The 24,471-nt window shown below is 29.4% G+C and overlaps 2 protein-coding genes across 2 annotated transcripts in view; one reads left to right on the top strand and one right to left on the bottom strand.

The window, feature by feature from the left end:
• LOC130669739 (uncharacterized) overlaps positions 1-24,471 on the top strand; it is a 45,859-nt gene that overhangs the window by 6,375 nt on the left and 15,013 nt on the right. Inside the window, exons 6-15 of the mRNA XM_057472785.1 lie at positions 11,355-11,519; positions 11,649-11,834; positions 14,161-14,337; positions 14,541-14,706; positions 14,783-14,900; positions 15,797-15,914; positions 16,245-16,302; positions 16,363-16,873; positions 16,957-17,038; positions 22,962-23,074. Of these exons, the coding sequence (XP_057328768.1) occupies positions 11,355-11,519; positions 11,649-11,834; positions 14,161-14,337; positions 14,541-14,706; positions 14,783-14,900; positions 15,797-15,914; positions 16,245-16,302; positions 16,363-16,873; positions 16,957-17,038; positions 22,962-23,074 (1,694 nt within the window). The remainder of the gene's footprint in view (positions 1-11,354; positions 11,520-11,648; positions 11,835-14,160; positions 14,338-14,540; positions 14,707-14,782; positions 14,901-15,796; positions 15,915-16,244; positions 16,303-16,362; positions 16,874-16,956; positions 17,039-22,961; positions 23,075-24,471) is intronic.
• Positions 264-6,603, bottom strand: LOC130669757 (carbohydrate sulfotransferase 11-like). Its single transcript, XM_057472809.1, has 6 exons — positions 6,235-6,603; positions 6,018-6,172; positions 2,828-2,999; positions 2,465-2,624; positions 681-880; positions 264-613 (listed from the first exon to the last, which is right to left on the bottom strand). The coding sequence occupies exons 1-6, from the start codon at positions 6,394-6,396 to the stop codon at positions 359-361; spliced, it is 1,104 nt and encodes a 367-aa protein (XP_057328792.1). The 5' UTR covers positions 6,397-6,603; the 3' UTR covers positions 264-358.

The raw sequence follows: 24,471 nt of genomic DNA, 5'->3' as shown, positions 1-24,471 counted from the left end.
CTGGGAGTTATGATAGTTGTGATAAACAATTGATATTTGTAATTAATAATCATAACGTTAAAGATTGTTCGAGCATGCAACGATGACGATCGTAACAGCACGTAATAGTTGAATCAAAGTTCCGCTTAAAATCCCTTTGATATAAAGCCCCGTGGTCTAAAAGTGGGTCGATCGATTCATGCGCCAGAAAGTTTGTAGACGCTTCTGCGACGTCATTTAAAGTCCATTCATTTAAATGTCTTTTTGGGCTGATAATGTTTTTAAAATAAATACATTTTGTTTTGGTCAAAGATTTTCATATTAATTGGTATTTATTTATACATATATATTTATATATATAAAATTGTTTAGACTTGATTTAGTAGTCGTTGTATTGGAAAAAGTCTGAAGCGTATGAATAATAAATCTCAGCGGAGTAATCAAACATTTCAAAGTCAAGTTTGTACTTATTGTAAAGTTGTGATATTTGTTGTTGTGTCAACTGGCGGAAATAAATTTTCGATGGATTCGATTTATTATTCAGCGATACTTGATGCCGATGAATAGGTCGGATTTTATTGTTGAGATTTAGTTTGTTTATTATAAATGATTGATCTCGATCTAGCGATTCCACCTTTTAATAAATGTTTAATTATGTTTATTTATAGTTTTTATATTTTTATTATTCATTTAGTACTTACTTTAGCAATTACTGTGTAATTAAGAGAACAAGGAGTACAGTACAGATAATAAGGGATCCAATGATCGTCGGCGTAGTTTTCTAAATTAATATCTATAAGATACTTTACAAATTCTTTCCATGTTGGTTCAATGCCTGCTGGTTTTGGTTCATTTTCTTTACTTATAAATTCATTTTCCGTTGGCGGAGTAAAATTTTTGTCTTTTGTATAAAAAAAAAAACATTAATCTGTTAATTAATTATTTATTTTTAATCCTTAAAAAAAAATTCATGGAGAGAAGGTCTATGTACATTTATGTTAATGGTTCCTGTAAACGTATGGGATTGGTTTCTACACTGTAAAAAAAACCGGAGTAAGCACAGGCGGTGTAGGTGTTAAGTTTCAACACCGAAAGCGATGTTAAAATAGCTCCTTGAGCTCGAAAACAGCGGGAAGTTTCGGGGCTGGCTTGCAGGGTCAGGCAGTTTTCAGATTTTTTTCAGCTTTCTATTAATTATACTTTTTTTTTTTTAATTTATTGGTTTTATTTTATATTTTAGGAATACCTACACGGAAAAAAATCGGTCTATCGGTTGACCTTGCGGGCCAGCCCCAAAACTTCCCGTTGTTTTCGAGCTCCTTGAGCTCGAAAATATTATTGTGAATACATTTTCGAGCTCTTCGTGCTCGAAAATACTTTTGTATGCCGTTGTTTTCGAAAAAAACGTTTTTTACTATTTGGTTCATCAACGATATCTTTCTAACGAATTGACCGATTGAGACGGTTGAGGCGGCAATCGACGCGTTTTATCGAATTCCAGAGCTGATTAGATTTTGGAATCGATCGATCGAGCCATTTCTGAACAAGTTTTAAAAAAATGAAAAAAAAAATTTGTTTTTTTTTCTATATTTCTTCTATATCTCAGAGTCTATTTGATCGATCGATTTGAAATTTTCAGAAAAGTTGACGGCCAACAAACTCTTTCGATTGCCACCTCAACCATCTCAATCGGTCAATTCAGTAAAAAGATATGAAGAGTTTACATCCATATACACACACATACATACAGACACTCGGACATCCTTCTGAAAATAGAATAGCTTCTTAGGATCCCAAAACGTCGACATCTAATGAAAACTCGATTTTCGAAAATCGGGATGAAACTAATAACCCCGAATTTTTGAAAATTAACAATTTTCTTAGCGGGAAGTTAAAAAATAGGGGCTGCAACAGGATGCAGTCCTGTGGGAGCAACAAGATTTTGTCCTGTTGCAGCGCCTTTTTTTCCGTGCAAGTAGTATAGAGACAACTTTAAGATGCCATAAAGATGTCTATTGAAAGGACAAGACAGATTTTTTTTTTTTTGGCTCAAATTTATACATATAACAGAGATATTCGTCCTGGTTCTAGGAGTCAAAGAAAATTTTGGTTCTCTTTTTCGTCCCAAAAAAGTCATTTCAATTAAAAAACCGTTAAGATGACTCATTTTTAATTTATTTTTTGTCGTCACTTTATCAAGTCTTTTAAGTAGATATTTTTACGGTGACATAAATTTCTAATTACTTTGTCAACATATCGGTGCATTATCGATAGATCAAAAAACAGACTAAAAACTGACACCTTATAGATGTCACGCCAAGGGTCCTACTAGGGTATTTTACCAATTATTTTTACCAAATCATTCAAACCACACCGCGGACTCCAAATTTTTTACAGTGTCTGGAAACGGTTCCCATAATCTAATATTTCCATCATTAAATTAATTTTTTTTCCATTTAAAAAATGAAAAGAATTTAAAAATTACCTCGATATTTTTTGACAATAGTACGACCATATTTTCGATAAAAATGAAGAGTACCATGTTCTCTTCCAGCAATTGAGTTCTCAAGTTTATCACGATAAGCGCTCAACAATCTTTCAAAAGGATGTCTTACTATAAGAAGTTTTGTCGTGGCCAGCATTGCCTGCAGTTATAAACATATATTTTATTTATATTTATATTTATATATATATCAAAACAAACATATATGATGTAAGATAAATCGAGTAAACGAGAGAATATAAATATAAATAAAATGTGAAATGATGTATAAAGTAAAATAAATTATGATGTGAAAAGTTCAACAATAAGTTTAAAGTAGAATACGAACAAAAAAAAAATAATAACTTTTTCAGCCTCTGGGAAATCTAGCTCTGGTATTACTTTTCGGGCAATCGAAGATATTTGTTCTTTTTCATTAGTCAATGCAGATTCAGATATATTCATTAGTAGACACATATTGTGAAGCCACGTCGTACTACCAGCTTTGTATATTGGACAGTATGATATTTTATTTATTCTAGAGAACAGAAAATGCCAATATTTAATTTAACTTTTTTAAACACACACAGTATTGATTTATTCTTCTTATTGATAGTAAGGGGCTGAGGAAATCCTTCCAATAAAACGGAGGAATTATTTTTAAAAGTTTTTTTTTTCATATCAGGGAAAATTTAAGAACAATCTTTTTTTCGTCTGGTGTTAAATTATTTATGACACAACTTTTCGATGATTTCACCTCCTCAATCTATAAATTAATGCTTGAAAATTAATTGATATTTAATATTTATATCAATGACGTTAAAATATCTAAAGACTAATTATGTAGTTTTGATACTTTATTATAAAGTATTCATAAATTATTTTAATTTCATTTTTAAATGAATATTTTATTTTTTATGCAAAGTTGAATATTTTATGCTGATTTATTTTCTTTAGAATGCCGGGCATTGATTTCTTGCCGCGTAGATAAAATTGTAAGAATGATAAAAATTCTTATACTGAGTATTGGAATAGTAAACTGAGAATTATTCCCCTCATTTTCGAAATTCATTACTCGACCAAAATATTCCAGTTATTAATGAAATAGAAGGTCTGCAAAAATTTAACCCCAATCTAATAAAAATCTTATAAAGTATTCGGAAAAATTTTTTTAGCATTCGAATATACGTCTATGAAATTAAAAATAATAATTAATTACTACGATAGCGATTCTGATAGAAAGTATAAAATTATTTGAGAGAAAATAATAATCCGTTGTTTCAATTTCTCTATTGACTTTTACCAGCCCTCGGGTCATTTACATCCATATAAAATTTACACTTTAAAGTATTTCAGACTTAAATTTTTTACATCATTATTTAAACGCTGTACAATAAAAATAAAATAAAACAAAGTATACCTGTAATTTATCTAGTAAAAAAAGTTTATATACGTTGCTTTACTGCTACTCTCGTCAAAGTTTACTGGCCTATAAAGTTTACATTTTTTTAAATTCACCCGAAAATTTTAACACAACTTGAAATATTTTACTAATAAAACATAAAATTCTTTTCTTTTGGCAGGATCTCCTCAATTATTAATTTAAAATTTAATAGGAAATTTTAAGCATATACATAAATTTTAGGGGTATCCGGGGCAATATGAGACATCAATTTGGGAATTTTTTTTACAAATTTTTGTGCAAATATTTTTATTTACAAATTTTGAAGCAGGATGGAGTAATTTTACCATCCTAAAGATGTAAAATTTACTGGATTTAAAATTTCAAATAAATTTTAATTTTAAAAATATAAAATTTCTTGAGCTGAACTGGTATTTTAATTATTAAAAATTTTTTTTGTATCAAGGAATGATTTTATAACAAATTTTCAATGAAATAATTTTTTAATGCAAAAACATAAACTTTTAAAAATATTTTAGTATAATTTTATAAGTATACGATAAAAAATTTGCGGAGTGAATGTGGAGTTGATGACTTTTCATTTATTTAATTACCTCGGATTGAATTGCGCTCCGACGGGGAGTTTCGGAAAATATTAATTATAAAAAAAATTACTAATACATAGTGAGCTTAGGTCTGATATTTTGACACTTATACTGAGTACGGAAATAATTACGAGCTCCCTGTCCATATATTCACGCGGAATGATTTTTAAAAATTATAAGCAGCTGATAATAAAACTTTAACAAATATAATTCCACTGAGTCACAAACTGTCATATGATTTACATCAATCATACCACGAGATAACATTTCATATTGCACCGAAATATCAAAGATTCCCATAAAAGCTATGTCACTATAGCCATTCAATAATTTAATATTTTCACTATGTATTATATATATGAAATTATAATTTACTGAGTTACTAGAACATTTTATAAATTAAAAACATAATATTGCGTCCCTAATGCCAAAAAGGCATATGCTGTATATAGATCTACCATAAAGCTAAAAAGGCATATAAATTTTTTTTTTGCTCAATCGCTTAGAAATGATTTGAAATGAATATTTTGATAATAAAAAAATTAAAACCAAAAAGGTCTATAAATATACATAAGCCTTTTTGCTTTTAGGCACAATGATCATTAATGCCAAAAAGGCATATAAAAAAAAGTATATTACCATGAAGTTAAACCCGTGAATTCAAATTTAAATATACTAAGAAAAAAAATTAAAGTCAAAAAAAATTTCGAAATTCTTCAGTGAGTTTTGAGTAGCTGTATTTACGTGAATAATGGTCGTATCGTGAATTAAAAAAAAAAAAAAATATTTTGAAGCTCGACGATTGTAATTTTCAGATTTTTCGGTGAAAACTTTTTAGGAGCCACTTATCGCTTTAGAATCACGAAATTGATAAAAAAAAAAATTTTAAATATTAATGCCAAAATGGCCTATAACAGCAAGCATATGCCTTTTTGGCATTAATTTTATTTTTCATTTTTTAGTCAATGCTAAAAAGGCACATAAATAAAAAATCATCAAAATATTAAATTCATTCATTTTTAATTAATAAATATTTAATTGAACCAATTCGTTGATTTTATTGATTTTTTATGTATACGCCTTTTTGGCATTAGCTAAAAAATAAAATTAATGCCAAAAAGGCATATGCTTGCTGTTATAGGCCATTTTGGCATTAATATTTTAATTTTTGTTTTTTGATCAATTTCGTCACTCTGAAGCGATAGGGTAAAAAAAAAAAAATTATATGCCTTTTTGGTATTAGGGACGTACTATTTTAAGTTTAATTATTAATATCTCAATGAATTATTTATTTAAATAATTATGTTTCTAATTAACAGCTGTTTCTATTAAATATTAATTTATTTAAGTATTAAAACTCCGGACCGGAGTGAATGCGGATTGAAATGAAATCCGTACTCACTCCCAATTTTTTACAGTGTACTGTCTTACATATTTACAAATCAAAATTTTTTTTTCTACAAAAAAGGTCTCTGACTATTTATAGATTTTATGATGTCTTATTTAGCCCCAGATTATCCTATCAATTTATTTATTAAATTTTACTTACTGATCAATATAAAATACTGAATACTGAGGCGTAGGCGGATATTTAAATACTTGATTAATTTGGTAGTCATAATTTTTATAACAACCTAAATTATAAATTTTACAAACATTTTGTACTCGAAAAATTCTCTTACGATTTTCTTCTTCAAGAGTCACCTGAAAAATGAAAAAAGATGAATATATGTCAGTTAAATAAATGAAAAATAAAAATGAATTACCATAGTCTGGTGAATTTCTTCATTTAATTTTCTGACATCTGATAAAAATTCTTTGCTTCTCGTTTTATAATCCACTGATGATAAATTTTTAATCAAAGTAAATATTAAAAATAAAATTAAAAAAAATATAATTGAACAAACATAACTGAATTTTCTCAGCATAATTTAAATAACTTAAAACATGAGTAAACGTTTTAATTAACGAATTTAATTAATAAAACTATAATATTATTTTAAAGAATGAAAACTGAATCCTCGGCAGGCTAACTTGCTGGCAGCGACTGACAATGAGAAGTTCACCTTGAAAGAGCAATGATCTCTGCATACTAATCAACTACCGTTTCATCTTAATAAATTCTTCATACATAAAATAATTATTCAAATCACAATTTTCTTAAATTGAATTTTATTTAATTATTTTAATTAATAATTTCATATTTTATATATTTATTGAAATAAAGTAGAGATGCAAAAGGCAAAGTGGGCTTCTAAAAAAGAAAAACAATTATCCGATATTAATTAGTAAATTAACTGTTGAAATTTTTCCTCATTTTCTTAGATAATTGCGACGAAAATTTAATAAAATTTATTAAATATAAATAAATATGAATTTTTTTTACATAATTAAACAAATTGAAGCAAAATCTTTAGTTGCACATACTAATATGACTATTTAAAAATATATGTTCTATGTAATGAATCAAGATATTGACTTGGACTTGAATTCAAAAAATTTTCAAAATAGAGTACTAATTTTTTTTTAAAAACCTTCAGGAGTTTTTTTAAAATCGGGAATTTATCAAGAAAGGAGTCTCACTGAAAAATTTCTCGTATTTAAATGCCAATTATATATGAAAAAATTTAAGTTTCAATAAATAATTAAATTTTTTTATATAAAAATATTATTTAAAATTAAATGACTTATGGACTAAAACGGAAAAAAATCTGAAAAACGGATGACCCTGCGGGATGACCCCAAAATTTCTCGCTGTTTTTGAGCTCTGAATGCTCGGTGAAAGAACTATGGTAATGATTACCATAATATCACGATAATCGTTCCCATTATACTATAGTAAACGTTACTATAATATTATGGTAATGGTTACCATATATTATGGTAATGGTTACCATAATATTATGGTAACGATTACTATAATATTATAGTAATGATAACTATAATATATATGGGTGCTGTTCCTATAATCAACATTTCAAAAAAACCTGTTACCATGCATTATGGGAATGATTCCCATAATATATTGTAATTGTTACCATAAATTTCTCTCCGTTCACTTTGCGGTAATTTACGGTAATTCTTCTGAATACTGCACGGAAAAAAAATAGGCACTGCAACAGGATGCAGTCCTATTGCAGCAACAGGATTTTCATGTGACAGCAACAGGATTTTTCGTGTGGAATAAATAGGATAAGGAACAAGTTTCATTTTTCTCATTTTTTTGTCCGTATAATGAAATTTCTAAATTTGAAAAAAATTTCAATTTAAAAAAAAAAGTCAACTTCGAAAACAGATTTTTATTTTTTTCAAACTTTGAATTTTTTTTAAATTTGGAAATTTCATTATACGGACAAAAAAATTAGTAGGGGAGGGTGGGGCAGAGCGGCCCCCGTAAGCCAATTATTTTTTTTGTGGCTTTCAACCATAAGATCACTTTACTTTTGTCCTATTTCGAACAAATTTATGGACATTTTGCCAAAATTCTGAAAATTTTTTTTTTTTTGTGGGGCAGAGCGGCCCCCCTTCAAAAAGTGATAAAAAAATTTTTTTTTTCGATTTTTTTGTTTTAAATTGTTTTCATCATTAAGAATGTATTTCTTTCTCTTGACAACTATTTTTGGTTTTATATTACTCGAAAAAAATTTTTTAAAGCGTAAAAAATCGTTCACTCTCGATTACCTTAATTACTAATTATTATTTAATAAAAAAAAAAATCAATTCTATAATTTTACTTTATTTCAAAAATTTATCAACTAAAAAAAAAAATTTAATTTTTGTAAATTTTTAGTGACCAAATTTGCCTCTTACATAGAGAAACGGTCGAAAAATATGAAAAAATAATTTTTTCGGAAGTTTCGGCTGGTCCATTTTGCCCCAGGTGTTATGCGTAGGGCTAGAAATGTGGAATTATAATAATTTTTTTTTAATTTGACGATAAAAATATGAAAAAATTACTTTTTCAAAATTTTGGGCTTGTCCATTTTGCCCCAAATGTCATGCGTAGGGGTGAAAATTCGCAAACATATCGGATTTATAGTAATTAGTCGAAAAAAAAAAAAATTTTATTTTGGTCAAAATTTCAGGGGGGCCGCTCTGCCCCACCCTCCCCTACATGAAACTTGTTCCTTATCCTATTTATTCCACAGGAATAATCCAGTTGCTCTCACAGGATGTGTCCTGTTGCTGTAACATGAAAATCCTGTTGCTACCACAGGACTGCGCCCTGTTGCAGCACCTATTTTTTTTCCGTGTGTAATTCGGATTCGCTAGAGAAACGCACAATGATATAATTAATTTTCTAAATGTGTACAAAAATACTTATATCACATTAATACAATAGAAGTTTTTTTTATACTTTTTTAATAATTAAAATGAAATATTAAATGTTCAAAAATGGAGCAGTGGCCTCAAAAGGTCCTTCCACCCTATCACTTGGAAATGTAATATAATAATAAAGTATATAAACGTTAATTTATATTTTATATTTCTGGCTGTGAAATTGAATGAATGCTTCTTCGAAACGTAATCAAGTCTATATTAACTCATTTATCGTCAAAACAAAGTGTGTTCAAATAGTAGTTTATCTATCGAGTGCGATCGTGTTTAAGACGCGAGTGTGAAGATTGGTGCCCGAGCCGAAGGCGAGGGTACCAACACACGAGCGTCTTAGACTCGATTGTACTAGATAAATACATTAGTTTTTGTGACAGATATTTGAAATTTACTACATTTAGTGCCTATAAATGGCAGGTTATAAATCCGCGTTTATTTATTTGGTAAGATTGTTTTGAGTATTTGATGAAAATTAGAGAGAAGTCGGTAAGTGGACGAATTAAAATGATGATAAATTTTGTCACGAGATGGCTCGTTAAGTTACTTCGATATTTTTTGGTCGTTTGCTATCGCACATGTAACCAAAAAATATTCTTTGATCCGATGATGACGTCACTATTAGAACGATTAGGTATCTTTTTTACCAGCTGTATCTTATCTAATATTTTTAGCTGCCGGCTATAGGCGCTAAATGTCGTAGATTTCAAGTGTCTGTCACAAAAAAATCTAAACCAGCCCAATTTTCTCTATGACAGCAATTTCGCTCTCGTACGATATCAAAGAAAAATTTTAATGAAACTCTTATTAAAATTATATTCCTTATCATGCAACGTCAGAACTCACTTTATATAAATGAATTATCAAATAAATTTATATATAAAATATAAACATTTCCAAATGTAAATTTAACGTCGACATAGATATAGAGTACGTCCTATGTAAATTTATTTTTTCTTTCTTCACTTACAACTGACCCCGTTTCTGTCTTCTGTCGCGTGAAGATAAAATCAAGTAGGTGTAAGATCAATAATAACGATTAAAAAACTAATAATAATGATAAGAATAATTCAAAATTTTTATCACAAAATATAAAGAAAAAAAAAATTCCATTTTTTTTTAATAAATGCTAATTAAAAAAATAATTATACGTATAATAAATACCAATTTGCATTTTTTATTTCTAAAAAAAAAAAAATTATAATAGTCCTAATAATAATAATAATAATGAGGCACGTGTTGCGTGTTACTAAGAACAGTTATTCCTTATATACCAAGTGCAATATGCAAATTCATTGTAGTTACATTATCGCAATAATTCAACTCAAGAGCGAGAGAGTCAGAGGTTAGTCATAGAGAGTCTTATCAGATCTCAGATTGTATTCCATAGAGAAAATTCAAATACTATACTACACAAGTATAAATATTAGACTGGGCCAAAAAAATCGACTATTTTTTTTTCGATACTGTGAAAATATTATTCCTGATGTCAAAAAAAAATTATTGTGCAAATTTGAGCCCTTAAAATTGATATTAAGAGGTGTATCGTTATGACTTTTAGTTTTTTGACAGAAATTTCATTTTTTACCCAAAACTTGTAAATCATCTATCTGAAAAATTTGAGCAATGTACATTTTTAAAGGAAATTGAATTCCCTACAAAAAATCTCTCTTAGTAAATTGACGTAAAACGAGCCGTTTCCTTGGAACCGAGCTTCAAACACTGATTTGTTTTTTAAATTGTCTGTTTCTATTTTGGATTTTTGTAACTATTAGAAATATTAAAATTTTTTCTAGTCAAGATACATATTCTTGAAGGAAATTTAATGTTCTACAAAAAAGGTCTCTTAACATTTTTTGCAAAATTCACTCCTTCGAAAGTTATTCAAGATTGAAGTTGAGTCAAAACGACTTCAATAACCTGAATAACTTTCGAAAGAGTGAATTTAGCAAAAAATGTTAAGAGACCTTTTTTGTAGAGCATTAACTTTCCTTCAAGAATATGTATCTTGACTAGAAAAAATTTTAATATTTCTAGTAGTTACAAAAATCCAAAATAGAAACAGACAATTTAAAAAACAAATCAATGTTTAAAGCTCGGTTTCAAGGAAACGGCTCGTTTTACGTCAATTTACTAAGAGAGATTTTTTGTAGGGAATTCAATTTCCTTTAAAAATATCCATTGCTCAAATTTTTCAGATAGATGATTTACAAGTTTTGGGTAAAAAATGAAATTTCTGTCAAAAAACTAAAAGTCATAACGATACACCTCTTAATATCAATATTAAGGGCTCAAATTTGCACAATAATTTTTTTTGTCATCAGGAATAATATTTTCACAGTATCGAAAAAAAAAAAAAAAATAGTCGATTTTTTTGGCCCAGTCTAATAAATAGTATAATTTTTTTTGTGACCCGAAGTCAGCAGAGGAGTTAATTTTTAAAACTCAAGCTAATTTATATTTTTATAAATGTAAATTAAAACCCAGCAAGTACTGAGTCAAGATGCAATTCAATGTAAAAAAAAATTTTAAATTTATTCAACTGGTGCTCTAGGATGACTGGAGAGCTCGAGTTCGTGGGTTAGAGAGAGTTGCTTCAGCTTTGAGGACCTCCTCGGCATTGATTGCGATTGAACCGAGACTGGGGTCACTCTTGCACGCTGTACTGGGTTGTGAGAGAAGTTGTCGAGTCGCTGCTGCTGGAATGGCTGTTGCCAGAGTAAGTAAATACTTTTTTATTTATTTATATTTTTACTTGCTGAGTTAAGGACGAAATGAAAAGTCAAGATGAGTAAGTGTTAAGTTTACTAATCATAATGGTTTATTTGTTAAATTGCAATGCTTAAAGGTCGTGGTTGCTGGTGTAAGTGAAGAAGCTCTTAAACGACGGTTACCACAAGTAGCTTGGGGTTTGACGCGTCAAGGGGGTCCTAATGCTGCGCAACTTGCCCGTATTGCAATGCTAAGGCTTCGTCCGGCACTCTTCTTGGAGCAATTACTTCAACCCCATTGCATTGACGCGAGAAACGCTAAAGTAAGTAACATGTGTTATTTTTACTTCATTTAATTACATCTTCCTTACTTTGTACTCGTGTTAAGTATCAACAAATTATTTAACTTTAAATAATTAAACAAGAGCAATGTAATTATAAGTCTCTTTATGTTAAAGTAAAAAGATTTTTTAATTACTGCCAGGAAAAGCTTTTGAGTTTATATTTTTAAGTAGATTCGCGCGGAAATTTAATTTTTCAAAAGTGTTTCATCGCTTTAAAAATACAGGTTTATATAATTATGCCATAATATGACGTAATTAGTTAAGTAAAGTTTGAAAAAGTCAATAGATTGCAATTGAATTTTAGAAAATTTATTTTAGCAACGACTACTGTTGTATTTTTATACTTTTTTTTATAATTTAAAAAAAATTACTTTGATGACTTTTATAAAATTATTTTTCAATCACAAGTTGAATAAATTTATTATAAATGAATGCAGCTTCGTCTATTAAATATAAATTTATTTACTCTCTAAACATGAATAAGTGAAATAAGTGAATATTCACTAATTCTGAGTGCCAACCGAACCATTTTTTGAAATTAACGGTTCGGTTTGCACTTGGAATTAGTGAATATTCACTTATTTTCACTAATTCATGTTTAGAGAGTAAGTATCAAAAATCCGGATCGGAGTGAATGCGGATTGAAATAAAATCTGTATTCACTCCTGATTTTTTACGGTGTAAGCGCTGTCGTGATGACGAGGTGCGTTATATTCATAATAGGTCATACATGCTCGCTTAAAACGTCATAATTAATAAAAGACATACTTTTAAATAATAAAATAGTAGTTAAATCAAAGGATTATTTGATTAATTACAAGAAAGATTCAGTGGAATTAGATTATAATGGATACCATAAAAGATATTTTTTTTTCTATATTGCACGCCTCGGAAGCGAAGCGGAGAGGTTGTGCTTTATAACCGACCTGTCAAGGTCACACGATTTCCACTCATTAAAGTGCATATATTTTTTTTCTATTACTCTTACACATTATGAAAAACACATCAATATAAAGCTGAAACACTAATAAATAATCCTGATACTTTTTTTAATTTGTCTTATATGTATTAATATAAAAAAAAGTTCATTAAAAAAAATTTATCGTGGACGTCCATTAGCCTGTGGTTCAAAAAAACGGCGTGGTACGGATATCTCGAGAACGACTTGACGAAACTACTTAATTTTTTTTTCACAATTTTCAGAATTAAGCAAAGAAGGTTCCTTTCGAAAATCACTACTGTAGGTCTTCTCGTTTTTTTAAAAATAAATCATTACGGTTAAAACCGGCAATCTTACATGTAAACAAACACACACTGCCGCCATTTTTCATTAGGAATGTTCTCCTTATTTATTTTTTTTTTTTACTTTTATTACCGTATATTTACCATGGAAATTTCTATGGGAAAAGAGCGGGATATTCAATTTTATTCGAAATTTAACTTTTAAAAAAAAACATAACATGAGCTTTCGAGGCGTGCACTTTTGGATTTTCCAAATTTTTTTCGAATACAATTAATTGTATTCGAAAATAGAGCACAACCTCTCTTGCAATCGCATCCTAGGCGTGTAATAAATAATTTCAAAGCTTTCAAATTATTAGAAATAATAGTGAAAATGTTAAGTAAAAAATTGAAGCTTATTAAACCAGCTTAAAAATATTTTCAGTGAAAATTAATTGTAAGTTTTAGTTTTGGTTGCATTGTAAAAGATCGGGAGTTATTTAAAAAAATCACTCGGCATACGGAGTAAATAGGGAGTTTATTTTTCCAGCGGAGTGATTTCGAAGTGATCTGGATTTTATTTAAATCTACATTCACTCCGATCCGGAGTTTCAATTTAAAGTAAGCTCCCCTTCAGAGTGAATTTTACTGTAAGGGAGTTAAATAAATTCCCAGTCATCCACTCCGCATTTACTCCGGATTTAATCTGCGTTCACTCCACAAATTTTTCACAGCGTATATGAAAATAGTAAAAAGACGAATTTTGTAAAAAACGTAAAAATTTCAAACAGCCACATCCACAAATTAATTAAGGCAATTCTCTATAGAATAAGTCTAGAAAATTTCTTCAAGATCCAATAAGAATTTTAGGCGCTATGCTGATGAGAAGGCCGGTTTTATTGTAGATTTTTTTTACAACCATACTTTATTTTGCAAAATTACTTCTTAACTCTGGCTGCTGAATCATTTTTAAAATTAAAAATGAACGTCAGCTTTAAAGTTGACAGTAAACTCCGAGGATTACTTATACATTTGTTTATAATCTTAAAATATATTTTTTATGTAATTAAGCAATATTTTTCAGACGAGAGAAAATGCTCTCCAGTTGCTCATCTTCTCGTTGGTTACCTTCCCAAGTACTGAGTTCAAAGTCGAGAACGTTGCTAACAAAGTGGCTTTGATGGTTGGAGATAGAAGAAGACGAGTTCGGCAAGCGGCTTTAGATACTCTCGCAGTGCTTGCACAAATTTACGAGCCTGAGGTAACGTCAAAAGACTTTATTGTCCATGTGATATATATATATATATATATATACATATATACTGCAGATAGGTATTTCTTGGTTCTCTAACTCTTGGACTAGAACTCAACTGGACTTAAGACTTGAGTAGACTGGTAGTTCAACTCCCAAGTCGGTTGTTTTTTATTGAACTTTTTTATTGTAAAAATAAAATTTTTCTAAAGGAGGTACTTCAAGCTGGTCAGCGAGCCGCTAAACAACTGAGAGAAACCTCTGATATGGTTGCTGCTATTCGTGCCAGGCTTGCAAGAAAATCACTGCCAATGGTCTCTGCAGACGGTCTTGTTGTTTATGGCTTACAAATTTCTCCGACGGTTCAGATCGCCACAGGTTTTTATTTTATTATATTTATTTTTATCATAAATCAATAAATTCACTCATGTATTTTATTTTAAATCATCACCAGGTCCAGATGTTGATTGGATCGTTGCCGGAAGTGGTTCAGTCTCACCCGGAACTGGGAGAGCCCGCGGCCAAATCATCACGATGAATCCTCGTGCAAACTTTGATAAAATTTCACAAAAGTAATTTATTTATTTTGGGAAAAAATAATTTTGATTTCCGTAGATATCATTTTTTTTTATTACTCAGATCTATATAGATCTGTGATCAAAGCTAACAAGGGCTTAATTTTTTTTATTAATTTTAGATTTTAAGAGATTTATATAAATCGAAGTCTAAATTCTTTTTTCCCGGGAAAATTAAAATTTTTTTTTACTTTTAAAGAAATTTCAAGATTTTGTAAAAAAAAAATTTTATATCTAAAGAGATCTATCGGAATTCATAAAGATCTAAAGCTTGAAAAAATTAGATCAATGATCTAATCAGATCTCGATAGATCTAAATTATTTTTTCCCGGGAAAAAAATATTTTACTTTGAAAAAAATTTTAGGATTTTATAAAAAAAAAATTTGGAAAAATTTTATGTCTAAAGAGATCTATTGGAATTCATAAAGATCTAAAGTTTGAAAAAATTAGATCAATGATCTAATTAGATCTTGTTAGATCTAAATTATTTTTTTCCGGGAAAATTAAACATTTTTTTGCTTTGGAAGAAATTTCAGGATCTTATAAAAGAAAATTTGAAAAAATTTAATATCTAAGGAGATCTAGTAGAATTAATAAAGATCTAAAGTTTGAAAAAATTAGATCAATGATCTAATAAGATCTCGTTAGATCTGAATTATTTTTTCCCGGGAAAACTAAAAATTTGTTTACTTTGAAAGAAATTTCAGGATTTTATAAAAAAAAAATTTATATCCAAGAAGATCTAGTAGAATTAATAAAGATCTAAAGCTCGAAAAAATTAGATCAATGATCCAATCAGATCTCGTTAGATTTAAGTAATTTATTTCTTGGGATATGAAACGAAAGTTAACATTATCTGTATAAATAAAAATAATAAATAAATTTTATTTAGAAACGATACAGAAGAAAATTCTTCGAGTCATGACAGAAACTTAGTAGCTCGTGGTATTGGATTACATCCAAAAAATGAGAAACCTGTGGCATGGCAATTAGTATCGGCCGCGAGCAAAGTAAGCAATTGAAACTTTTCTCTCTACTTAATTATTAGTTTTGTGTTTTTTTTTGTTTCTACTTTTTTTTACCACTCGTTTAAGACTTCATGCGACTCACTAAATGTATACATATATTTATAAAATAACGTTTTAATTATGTCTAATTACTTTAACAAATTAGTACTAATTACTAAAAAAATTAAATTATATTTTTTGTTGTTATTATTTATTTAAAATAATGTGGAAATTATGATAAATAATTATTCCTGGTTTTATAATTTTTCTAAGGTTACATTTTTGTTTATCTAAAATTAATTAACAATGAATAATAAATAAATTATTTTTTAGGATGACAATAAAATAGTAAATGGGAGTAAGAAGGATAAAAATTCATCACTAAATAATGGTGAGTAATTAAAAAAAATTTTATAAAATATTTTTAAGTAAATAAATAATTTGTTTGCAGGAATTAACGATAGTAATAATAGCGGGATTAAAAAACGCTTAGAAGATTCAGCAAGTCCATTTATATCATCGCTGGATAGTATCGAAGATTCCTATGGCACAGACGTAAATATATCACTAATAAAAAATGACCAAGATGTGATAATGAAACAGCGTAAAACAGAGGAAAATTTCCACCGTCGAATGGATGAAATTTATGCTGAGCGCCCGCATCAAGATATAATAAGACTAGAGTCACGAATTCCCGTCGCACAATTTCGCGATCGTGATATCGTTGTGAGACATAGTACAGCTTACTCACGTAGACGTCGTGCAGTTAAAACGGATGAGTATGAAACTTCATCTTCAGCGCCACAAACTTCTTATGGTCAGCGTGACGACGAGATTAACCGTAGATATCGTAGTGATAGAATTAAACTACACATAAGACCGGGCTCTGATGACCGAAGTGAGCTTACTTCTTCCCAACGAGCTTCAAATTCACCTCAGATGTCTCCTACACGCGATACCACGTAAGTTTATTTCATCTTTACTGCAATAGTCGTGTTCGGATTTAATATTCATTTTATTTACTTTTTTTTTATTGTTTTTGTAGATCCACTCCCGCTTATCGTCGCCGTCAGAGTATAATACAGACAACTGTTTCGGAATCTGATAGACATATATTCCCGTCAATTGTAAGTATTTTTTTATAATTACTTTATTATTCAGGAACGTATGGAATCAAAGATAAAATTATTATTTACGAGCATTTAAAAAAAAATTTCTATACTATTAATTGTACATTAAAAATTAGTCGGTGCAAATTTAGCGCCAGTTTTTAACTTCTCGCTAAGAAAATTTCAAATTTGAAAAAAAAGAGAAGTTACTGGTTCCGGTCCGATTTTCGAAAATCGAGTTTTCAATAGATCTTGACGTTTTCAAATCCTAGGAAAATATTCTGACTAATTTCGAGATGATGTTCGAGTGCATACACGTACGTAAGCATGTATGTAAATATTCTATAATTTTTGAACGGGTGAAATGATTCGGTTTTTTGAGGTGGCGTTTGAAGCGATGGATTAATTCCAAAATTTTTTGAAAAGTTGAGCATGGTCGGTACGGTACGTTCAGAGATATTTCAGGAATAAAATTTTTTCAAAAATGATTTCTTGGATAACTTCTAACTACTCCGTGAATTGATTCAAAAATCTAATCAGCTCTAAAACTCGATAAGCCGCATCGAATGCCACCTCAACTATCAAAACTGAATCATTTGTTCAAGAGATTTCGTTAACGAAAAAATTTCAAAAAAGCGTTTTTTTCGAATAAAATCAAAAACGTTTCATTGATTACTTCCGAAAAATTTCAGTGCTAGAGACTAAAAAACTGCGTCGAATGCCACCTCAAACATCAAATCGGTCTATTGGTTCAAAAGATATCGGCGATGAAATATTTAAAAAATAACAATTGTCCTCATTTTCCCAGGATAGCAGACTATATAATTTATCAAATGTACCGGAAATTGAACCGAGTCTATTATATTACAGTCTTTTTTATCACTACAGATTTTATTACAATCGATTCATTAGCTTAAGTAATATTATCAAATAAATATAAGAAAAATCCTGCATTTTATACTTCCCTCGGATATTTGATATATAAACGCTCTGATCTGATTCAAAACTCATTTAACTTTCTATTTAAATCGCATTTAATAATTTTTGTCCAAATTCATTGATTTCATTAAACTGAATCGTGAACAAAAATTAAAAAACCGCTTGTTGGAGCTCGAAGAACTCATAAATACCAAAGTATTTAAAGATATTGCCGAGCTCTTCGAACTCGAATATGCATTTTGGCAAAAGTGTTTCCGAGCTTATTGAGCTCGAAAACATCAGGAAGTTTTGGGGCTGGCCTGCAGAGTCAGCCAGTTTACAGATTGCTTTTTTTTTTATAGATATATTAAATTTTTAGCTATCAATTAAAATGTTATCTATACTTAAACATCTAATCATTTATTATTGTATGTCGCATACTAATAGAGGAAAACAGAGCATTTGAACCCACGTGTTTAATTGCCTACCGAAGCCGCGGGCGTAGGTGGCAAATACGCGGGTTGAGATTCCCTACCAGCTTCCCTAGGTGTGCATACTATTTACCGCTATATCTACGAAGGAAACTTTGAATTTGTGTCATTGTTTGAAGGAATATTTGCGCATGCTCACTTTTAATTTATTTGTTTTTCTACAACTGGAGTATTACTCTTTTCTCTTCAAAGAGGGTCGAAGTTTAAACTTTTTACGTGGATGTAAAAATTTTTTTGTGTATCATCGCATAATATCCCTTAAATACACAAGGAGATAGTAATTACTTAGTTAGATAAAAATATAGTAATTACGTTAACATAATGAATGAAATAATAATATAATCTACACGGAAAAAAAAGAATATTAAAAATTAATAATTAATAGTAAACAGGGGAATCTGTTATCAATAATTAGTACTGTTATGTACTTAATGCAAAGTAGTTTACTAATTTTTGAAGATTCCTAAAAATTACTATCAATTAGTTCAAAAAGTAAGTAAATATTATAACTTTTAGGTATATAAATACACTGTAAAAAATCACCGGGGTAAGTCCAAACGTTGTAGGTGTTAAAATTATCGGTGTTAAATTTACCCCCAGAAGCGGTGTGAAAATAACGCCGCCACCGGTGTAAATATTCTAGCCCGGTGTTAAAATAACGCCGCCACCGGTGTAAATATTCTAGCCCGGTGTTAAAATAACGCCGCCACCGGTGTAAATATTCTAGACCGGTGTTAAAATAACGCCGCCGCCGGTGTAGATATCCTTTACCGGTGTTAAAACATTTTACTTTGTGAATATTTTTACTTACTCAATCACTATACTTGTTAATAAATGATATTTTTTATTAATTTTCATAAAGAACTGACATTTTTTGTGTTTTATAATCTTCAAAGTTAATACTCCAAGCGGACGCAATTTACTCCGCTTTTACACCTGTTACCCCGCTTTTACACCGGTATTACTCCGCTTTTACACCTGTTACCCCGCTTTTACACCGGTATTACTCCGTTTTTACACCGGTTACCCCGCTTTAACACCGGTATTTTTAACACCGGTGTATTACTCCTCCTACACCGGTGTAATTTCATTTTAACACCGGGCGGAGTTAAAACGAGTCCATTTTTAACACCGCTCTTTTTACAGTGTAAAAAGTAATGATTGGTCAAATTAAGAATTGCTATCTTAGATACTGATTTTTCCAGCCGGAAAATTGCAAAAGTTACTAACTTTTATTTTATAAATTCGATATCACTGATCAATTATTAGCTTGAAATATCATTTATTCATCATTATAAATTAATTTACAATATACATAAATCGAATAAGTGGTAATTAATAAAATGAAAAATTAGTATACTAGATACTGATTTTTTGCTCATAAAAATACCGAAAACTTTTAACGCTTATTTTATAAATTCTATCCCATTGACTAATAATTAATATATAATGTTATTTATTCGTTATTATAAATTAATTTATTATATACATAAATCGAATAAGTGGTAAATTTTTAAAATTTTTCTGTTTATTTGAATAGTAATAAATAACTGTAGATACCAATTTATCGATTCTTTTTCGTATTAATTTTAATATACGAAATTACAAATTTCCTTTTTTATATATCTATCAATTTTTAATATAAATAATAGCCATTTTGTAATATATAATGATCCTGGTTTGATATTAGTATACAAATATACTAATTCTAAGTCAAAAATAAACTACAAACTATTAAAATTTTGAGCATCATTTTTTTCCGTGTAGGAAACAGAATATATGTAGGACTTTTATTAGAAAATAAAGGACAATAATTACTCTCATTATATAGATTTTCATTTGTTAATTCGATATTCATTATTTATATCGGCAGATGTCATCTAATTAGAACTGATTTCTAAGACCTGAAAACGTTAATATTTTTTTGATACAGCAGTTTAAAAGTATGTGATTATATAGAATATGATTAAGAGTGAGTTTAAAATAAAATAATGAGACCTCTTAAATTAAATTCTGCCCATAATGTAATGGCGATTCTATGGATAAGCATAAAGTTGAATGAATTTTAAAAATCAGTTAATAGTTGAGTTTTATTCACTGGCACGTGTGCAAAAATAGTCGGATTCTATGTTAGAAAAATGGGTCACAAATGCTTAGTGCCTAATTAAATCAATACTGTCAGTAATTTCCGATTTCAATCTTTATACATTTTCTCCGAATATACAATGAAAAATAATAAGTGTGACCTAGTTGGAAAAAAGATTGTAATCGCCGCTTATAGTCACTACTGTTCGGGTTGTTACTCAAAAATATCGACATTTTTAGGAATTTTCACCTGAAATTATCACAAAATATGAAGAAAATGCAATGAAAAAGTTCATTCATACTAATTCAATTTAATATTCACAAATCACAAGCTTTAAATTGATCCTAATACAGAACTTAATAAACAATAACTAACAAAAATATCTAAAATCTAGATCCAATATCTGATTGTCAGCATCAAAATCAAAATCAATAAGAAATATCTCTAACTGCGAACCTTAGTTTGATCTTACAAGATTAAATCGGGATATCATTACTTTCTATAGATTCAATCCAAGTTTTTAATTAGTGATAAGTTCGATCTTTGAAATAAAGTTTGTTATACTCTATTGTTTAACTAAAACTTTTTAATATTAAGAAAAACTACTTTACTTGATGTGTAAAATTTTTTATCAATGACAAAATTTAATGCTAATGAAATATACCACAATAAATAGTTAAATTTCCTTCCATTTTCGATGCATGATTAAAATAATATAGGGGAGAGCTGGAAGAACTATGTACTCAAAATATTGCTTTTTTTTTAAACTGCTTTTTAAATTGTAATTTATTATTTTTAGATAATTTACAGTGCTTCATATAATATGGTAACAATTACCATAACATTTTAGTAACCATTACCATATAATATGGTAACCATTACCATAATATATGGTAACCATTGCCATAACATTTTGGTAAACATTACCATATAATATGGTAACCATTACCATGCTATTATAGTAATCGTTACCATAATATATGACAACCATTACCATAATATATGGTAACCATTGCCATAACATTTTGGTAAACATTACCATATAATATGGTAACCATTACCATGCTATTATAGTAATCGTTACCATAATATATGACAACCATTACCATAATATATGGTAACCATTGCCATAACATTTTGGTAAACATTACCATATAATATGGTAACCATTACAATGCTATTATAGTAATCGTTACCATAATATATGACAACCATTACCATAATATATGGTAACCATTACCATGCTATTATAGTAATCGTTACCATAATATATGACAACCATTACCATAATATATGGTAACCATTGCCATAACATTTTGGTAAACATTACCATATAATATGGTAACCATTACAATGCTATTATAGTAATCGTTACCATAATATATGACAACCATTACCATAATATATGGTAACCATTACTATAACATTATGGTAACCATTACCATAACATTTTGGTAACCATTACCATAACATTTTGGTAACCATTACTATATAAAATGGTAACCATTGCCATAATATTATAGAAACTATTACTATAACGTTATGGTAACCTTTACCATAATATATATAGCAACCGTTACCATAATATATAGTTACCATTACCATAATATTATAGCTACGTTTACCATAGTATAATGGTAACGGTTACCATAATATTATGGTAATGGGTACTATAATTCTTTCACATGCGATATGGGAATTGTTACCATACTTATGGGAATTATTCCCATACTTATGAGAACTTTTCTCAGAAAGTATGGGCGTATATCCCATAATTCCAAGTAATCATTACCATAACGTATGGGATGATATTTCATATTCGTACTAGGAACAGTTACCATAAATTTCTCTCCGTGTAGCTTCAAAATAATAAATAAATCATTTAAAAGTGAAATCGTTTAAAAAAAATCCGAAAAATGGTTAACCCTATGGGCCAACCTCAAAACTTACCATAGTTTTCGAGCTCAGGGTGCTCGAGAACATTGATACTTGTAAATTTTTTAGCTCTTCATCAATAACTTCCCTTCTTTCAATATTTTTTAAGTTACATAACGGGAAGTTACAAATGAATTAATAAATTAATCTTTTGTGGATCTGAATTACGGTAATTTACCGTAAAATACGGTATCTCTGCGGTAATTTAACCGCAATGGGCGGTATTTTTTACCGTAAGCACCGTATGTTTTTTTGTTTCTACAGATTTTTACAGTCTAATACTTTACTTTACGGTAAAATACCTCAGGCTTGCCGCAATTTTACGTTAATTACCGTCTTCTGATTTCAAATTTACGGTAAAAATACCGCGAGTTTGCTGTTAAATACCATACTTTTGTCGTAAAATATCGGATGTTTACCGTAAAATTTCCGAATACCATAATTTTGATCCGCCAGGGAATTTTTTAAATAGTCACATAAATAAAAAAAAAATTTTGTTTTTACCACCCAGATTGAATCTAGATGTAAATCCGTACCAGCGTCATATGGAAAACCGTTTACTCCAGTTCAAACAATTGATTCTTATTCGAGAAGGATTTCCAGTTCGCCAGTAGTCATCAAAATGTAAGTCACAAAAAAAAACATACTAACAATTCCAATAATAATAATGATAATAATTCTATTATTAATAATAATAATAATAAAATACCTCCAGACCATTTAGCTTTTATTACAATGATGGCAATAAAAAATAATAAAACTTAAACTAAATTAAAGCAACGATTTACTCTCTATTATAATGGTTATTGTACAATCGCGTGTTTTATCCGAATCCGATACATAAAAATATCCGACTGCTCTAGCCCCGAATTAAATACAAAAATCTAAAAACCGGGTTTTGAAATATCTGATAAGTGAGCCTTGGCCCAATTAATGACACCAATAATCCAGGGTTAAATTCCTTAGTTCATGTAATTATTAAAAGATAACCAAATCTTGTCTTTGAACTATAGCTGCTTAAATTATATATAATTTATCGCTGTCAAGGAGACGTATATTTTTTATCACAAGCTCGTTTACCCTACACTTATACTCTTATATAATTTATATATTTTTAATGCTCACAACATTGTTACGTATTTAAGTGTTGAGCGGCGTTCAGTATCTATTTATCGAATATACATTACATTTAAAGACACTTGGATGCGCTGGTATACGTGAACGGACATAGACATCGACATATAGACATGCGGGACCCATTAGGTTGAATCGGCACCTCTTATCGTACGTTCCTCTCCGTTGAATAATTTACTCTTGCGGCCTACCCGGTTACCAACCTCACATACAGGTTCAACTTTTCCTATTCTGTATGTACGTTTTTTTATACTCGATATCGCTGCTGAGAAACTAACGTATGTACGTTTTTTTTTATCCTTTCGTTTTACCTTTTATATATATTTATTTAGTCTACGGGGAATATCGATCGTAGTTAAATAATTTATTTAACCAAAAATAATTTTTAAATTAATTTTTTATTTCATTTGGACACTAGATAAAATCAAATGAGTACAATAAATTTTTGAATGAATCATTGGGGTTGGGGAGTAAATAATTTAAAATTTAAAAAGTAATTGGAGGTAATGAGTTTAATGAACAGGTTTTAATTTATCTGAGGGAATAATGACGAATTAGATTGTCGCCGGCATTCGAATGAAATAAAAGAGCCGAGGGTGAATAAGAGCAAGTCAGTGGTCGCACCGGGACTTTAAGTGGTGGCTGGTTAAACTGGACGCAAAGTATGTGGGGGTGTAGGTCTAGGCAAGCTATTACGTGTGTAATATAAGTAAAGAGTATGTGTGGAAATGGGTGGGTGTGGGTGTGGGTACACGTGTGTGGGTGTACAGGTGAAACAAAGAGAAAAGAAAAAGAGAAAGAGTCAGAGTATTCGAGCAAGTAGAAAGGTGAAGGAGACGTGGGGTGAACCCTGACTGGTGGTGGTCAGCGTCGCGACGCTTACTAGC

The sequence above is a fragment of the Microplitis mediator genome, chromosome 1 (genome assembly GCF_029852145.1).
Source record: "Microplitis mediator isolate UGA2020A chromosome 1, iyMicMedi2.1, whole genome shotgun sequence".
Lineage (NCBI taxonomy): Eukaryota > Metazoa > Arthropoda > Insecta > Hymenoptera > Braconidae > Microplitis > Microplitis mediator.
The sequence above is the reverse complement of the archived record's forward strand: the minus strand, read 5'-3'. Positions and strand labels throughout refer to the sequence as shown.

What these genes read in the sequence shown, in the direction of transcription:
- LOC130669757 (XM_057472809.1), bottom strand. Translation starts at nt 6,396, where the DNA reads ATGCTGAGAAAATTCAGTTATGTTTGTTCAATTATATTTTTTTTAATT. An exon ending in AAGAAATTCACCAGACTATG is followed by an intron (nt 6,173 to 6,234) that starts GTAATTCATTTT and finishes TTCATTTTTCAG; the next exon opens with GTGACTCTTGAAGAAGAAAA. An exon ending in TCAGTATTTTATATTGATCA is followed by an intron (nt 3,000 to 6,017) that starts GTAAGTAAAATT and finishes TCTGTTCTCTAG; the next exon opens with AATAAATAAAATATCATACT.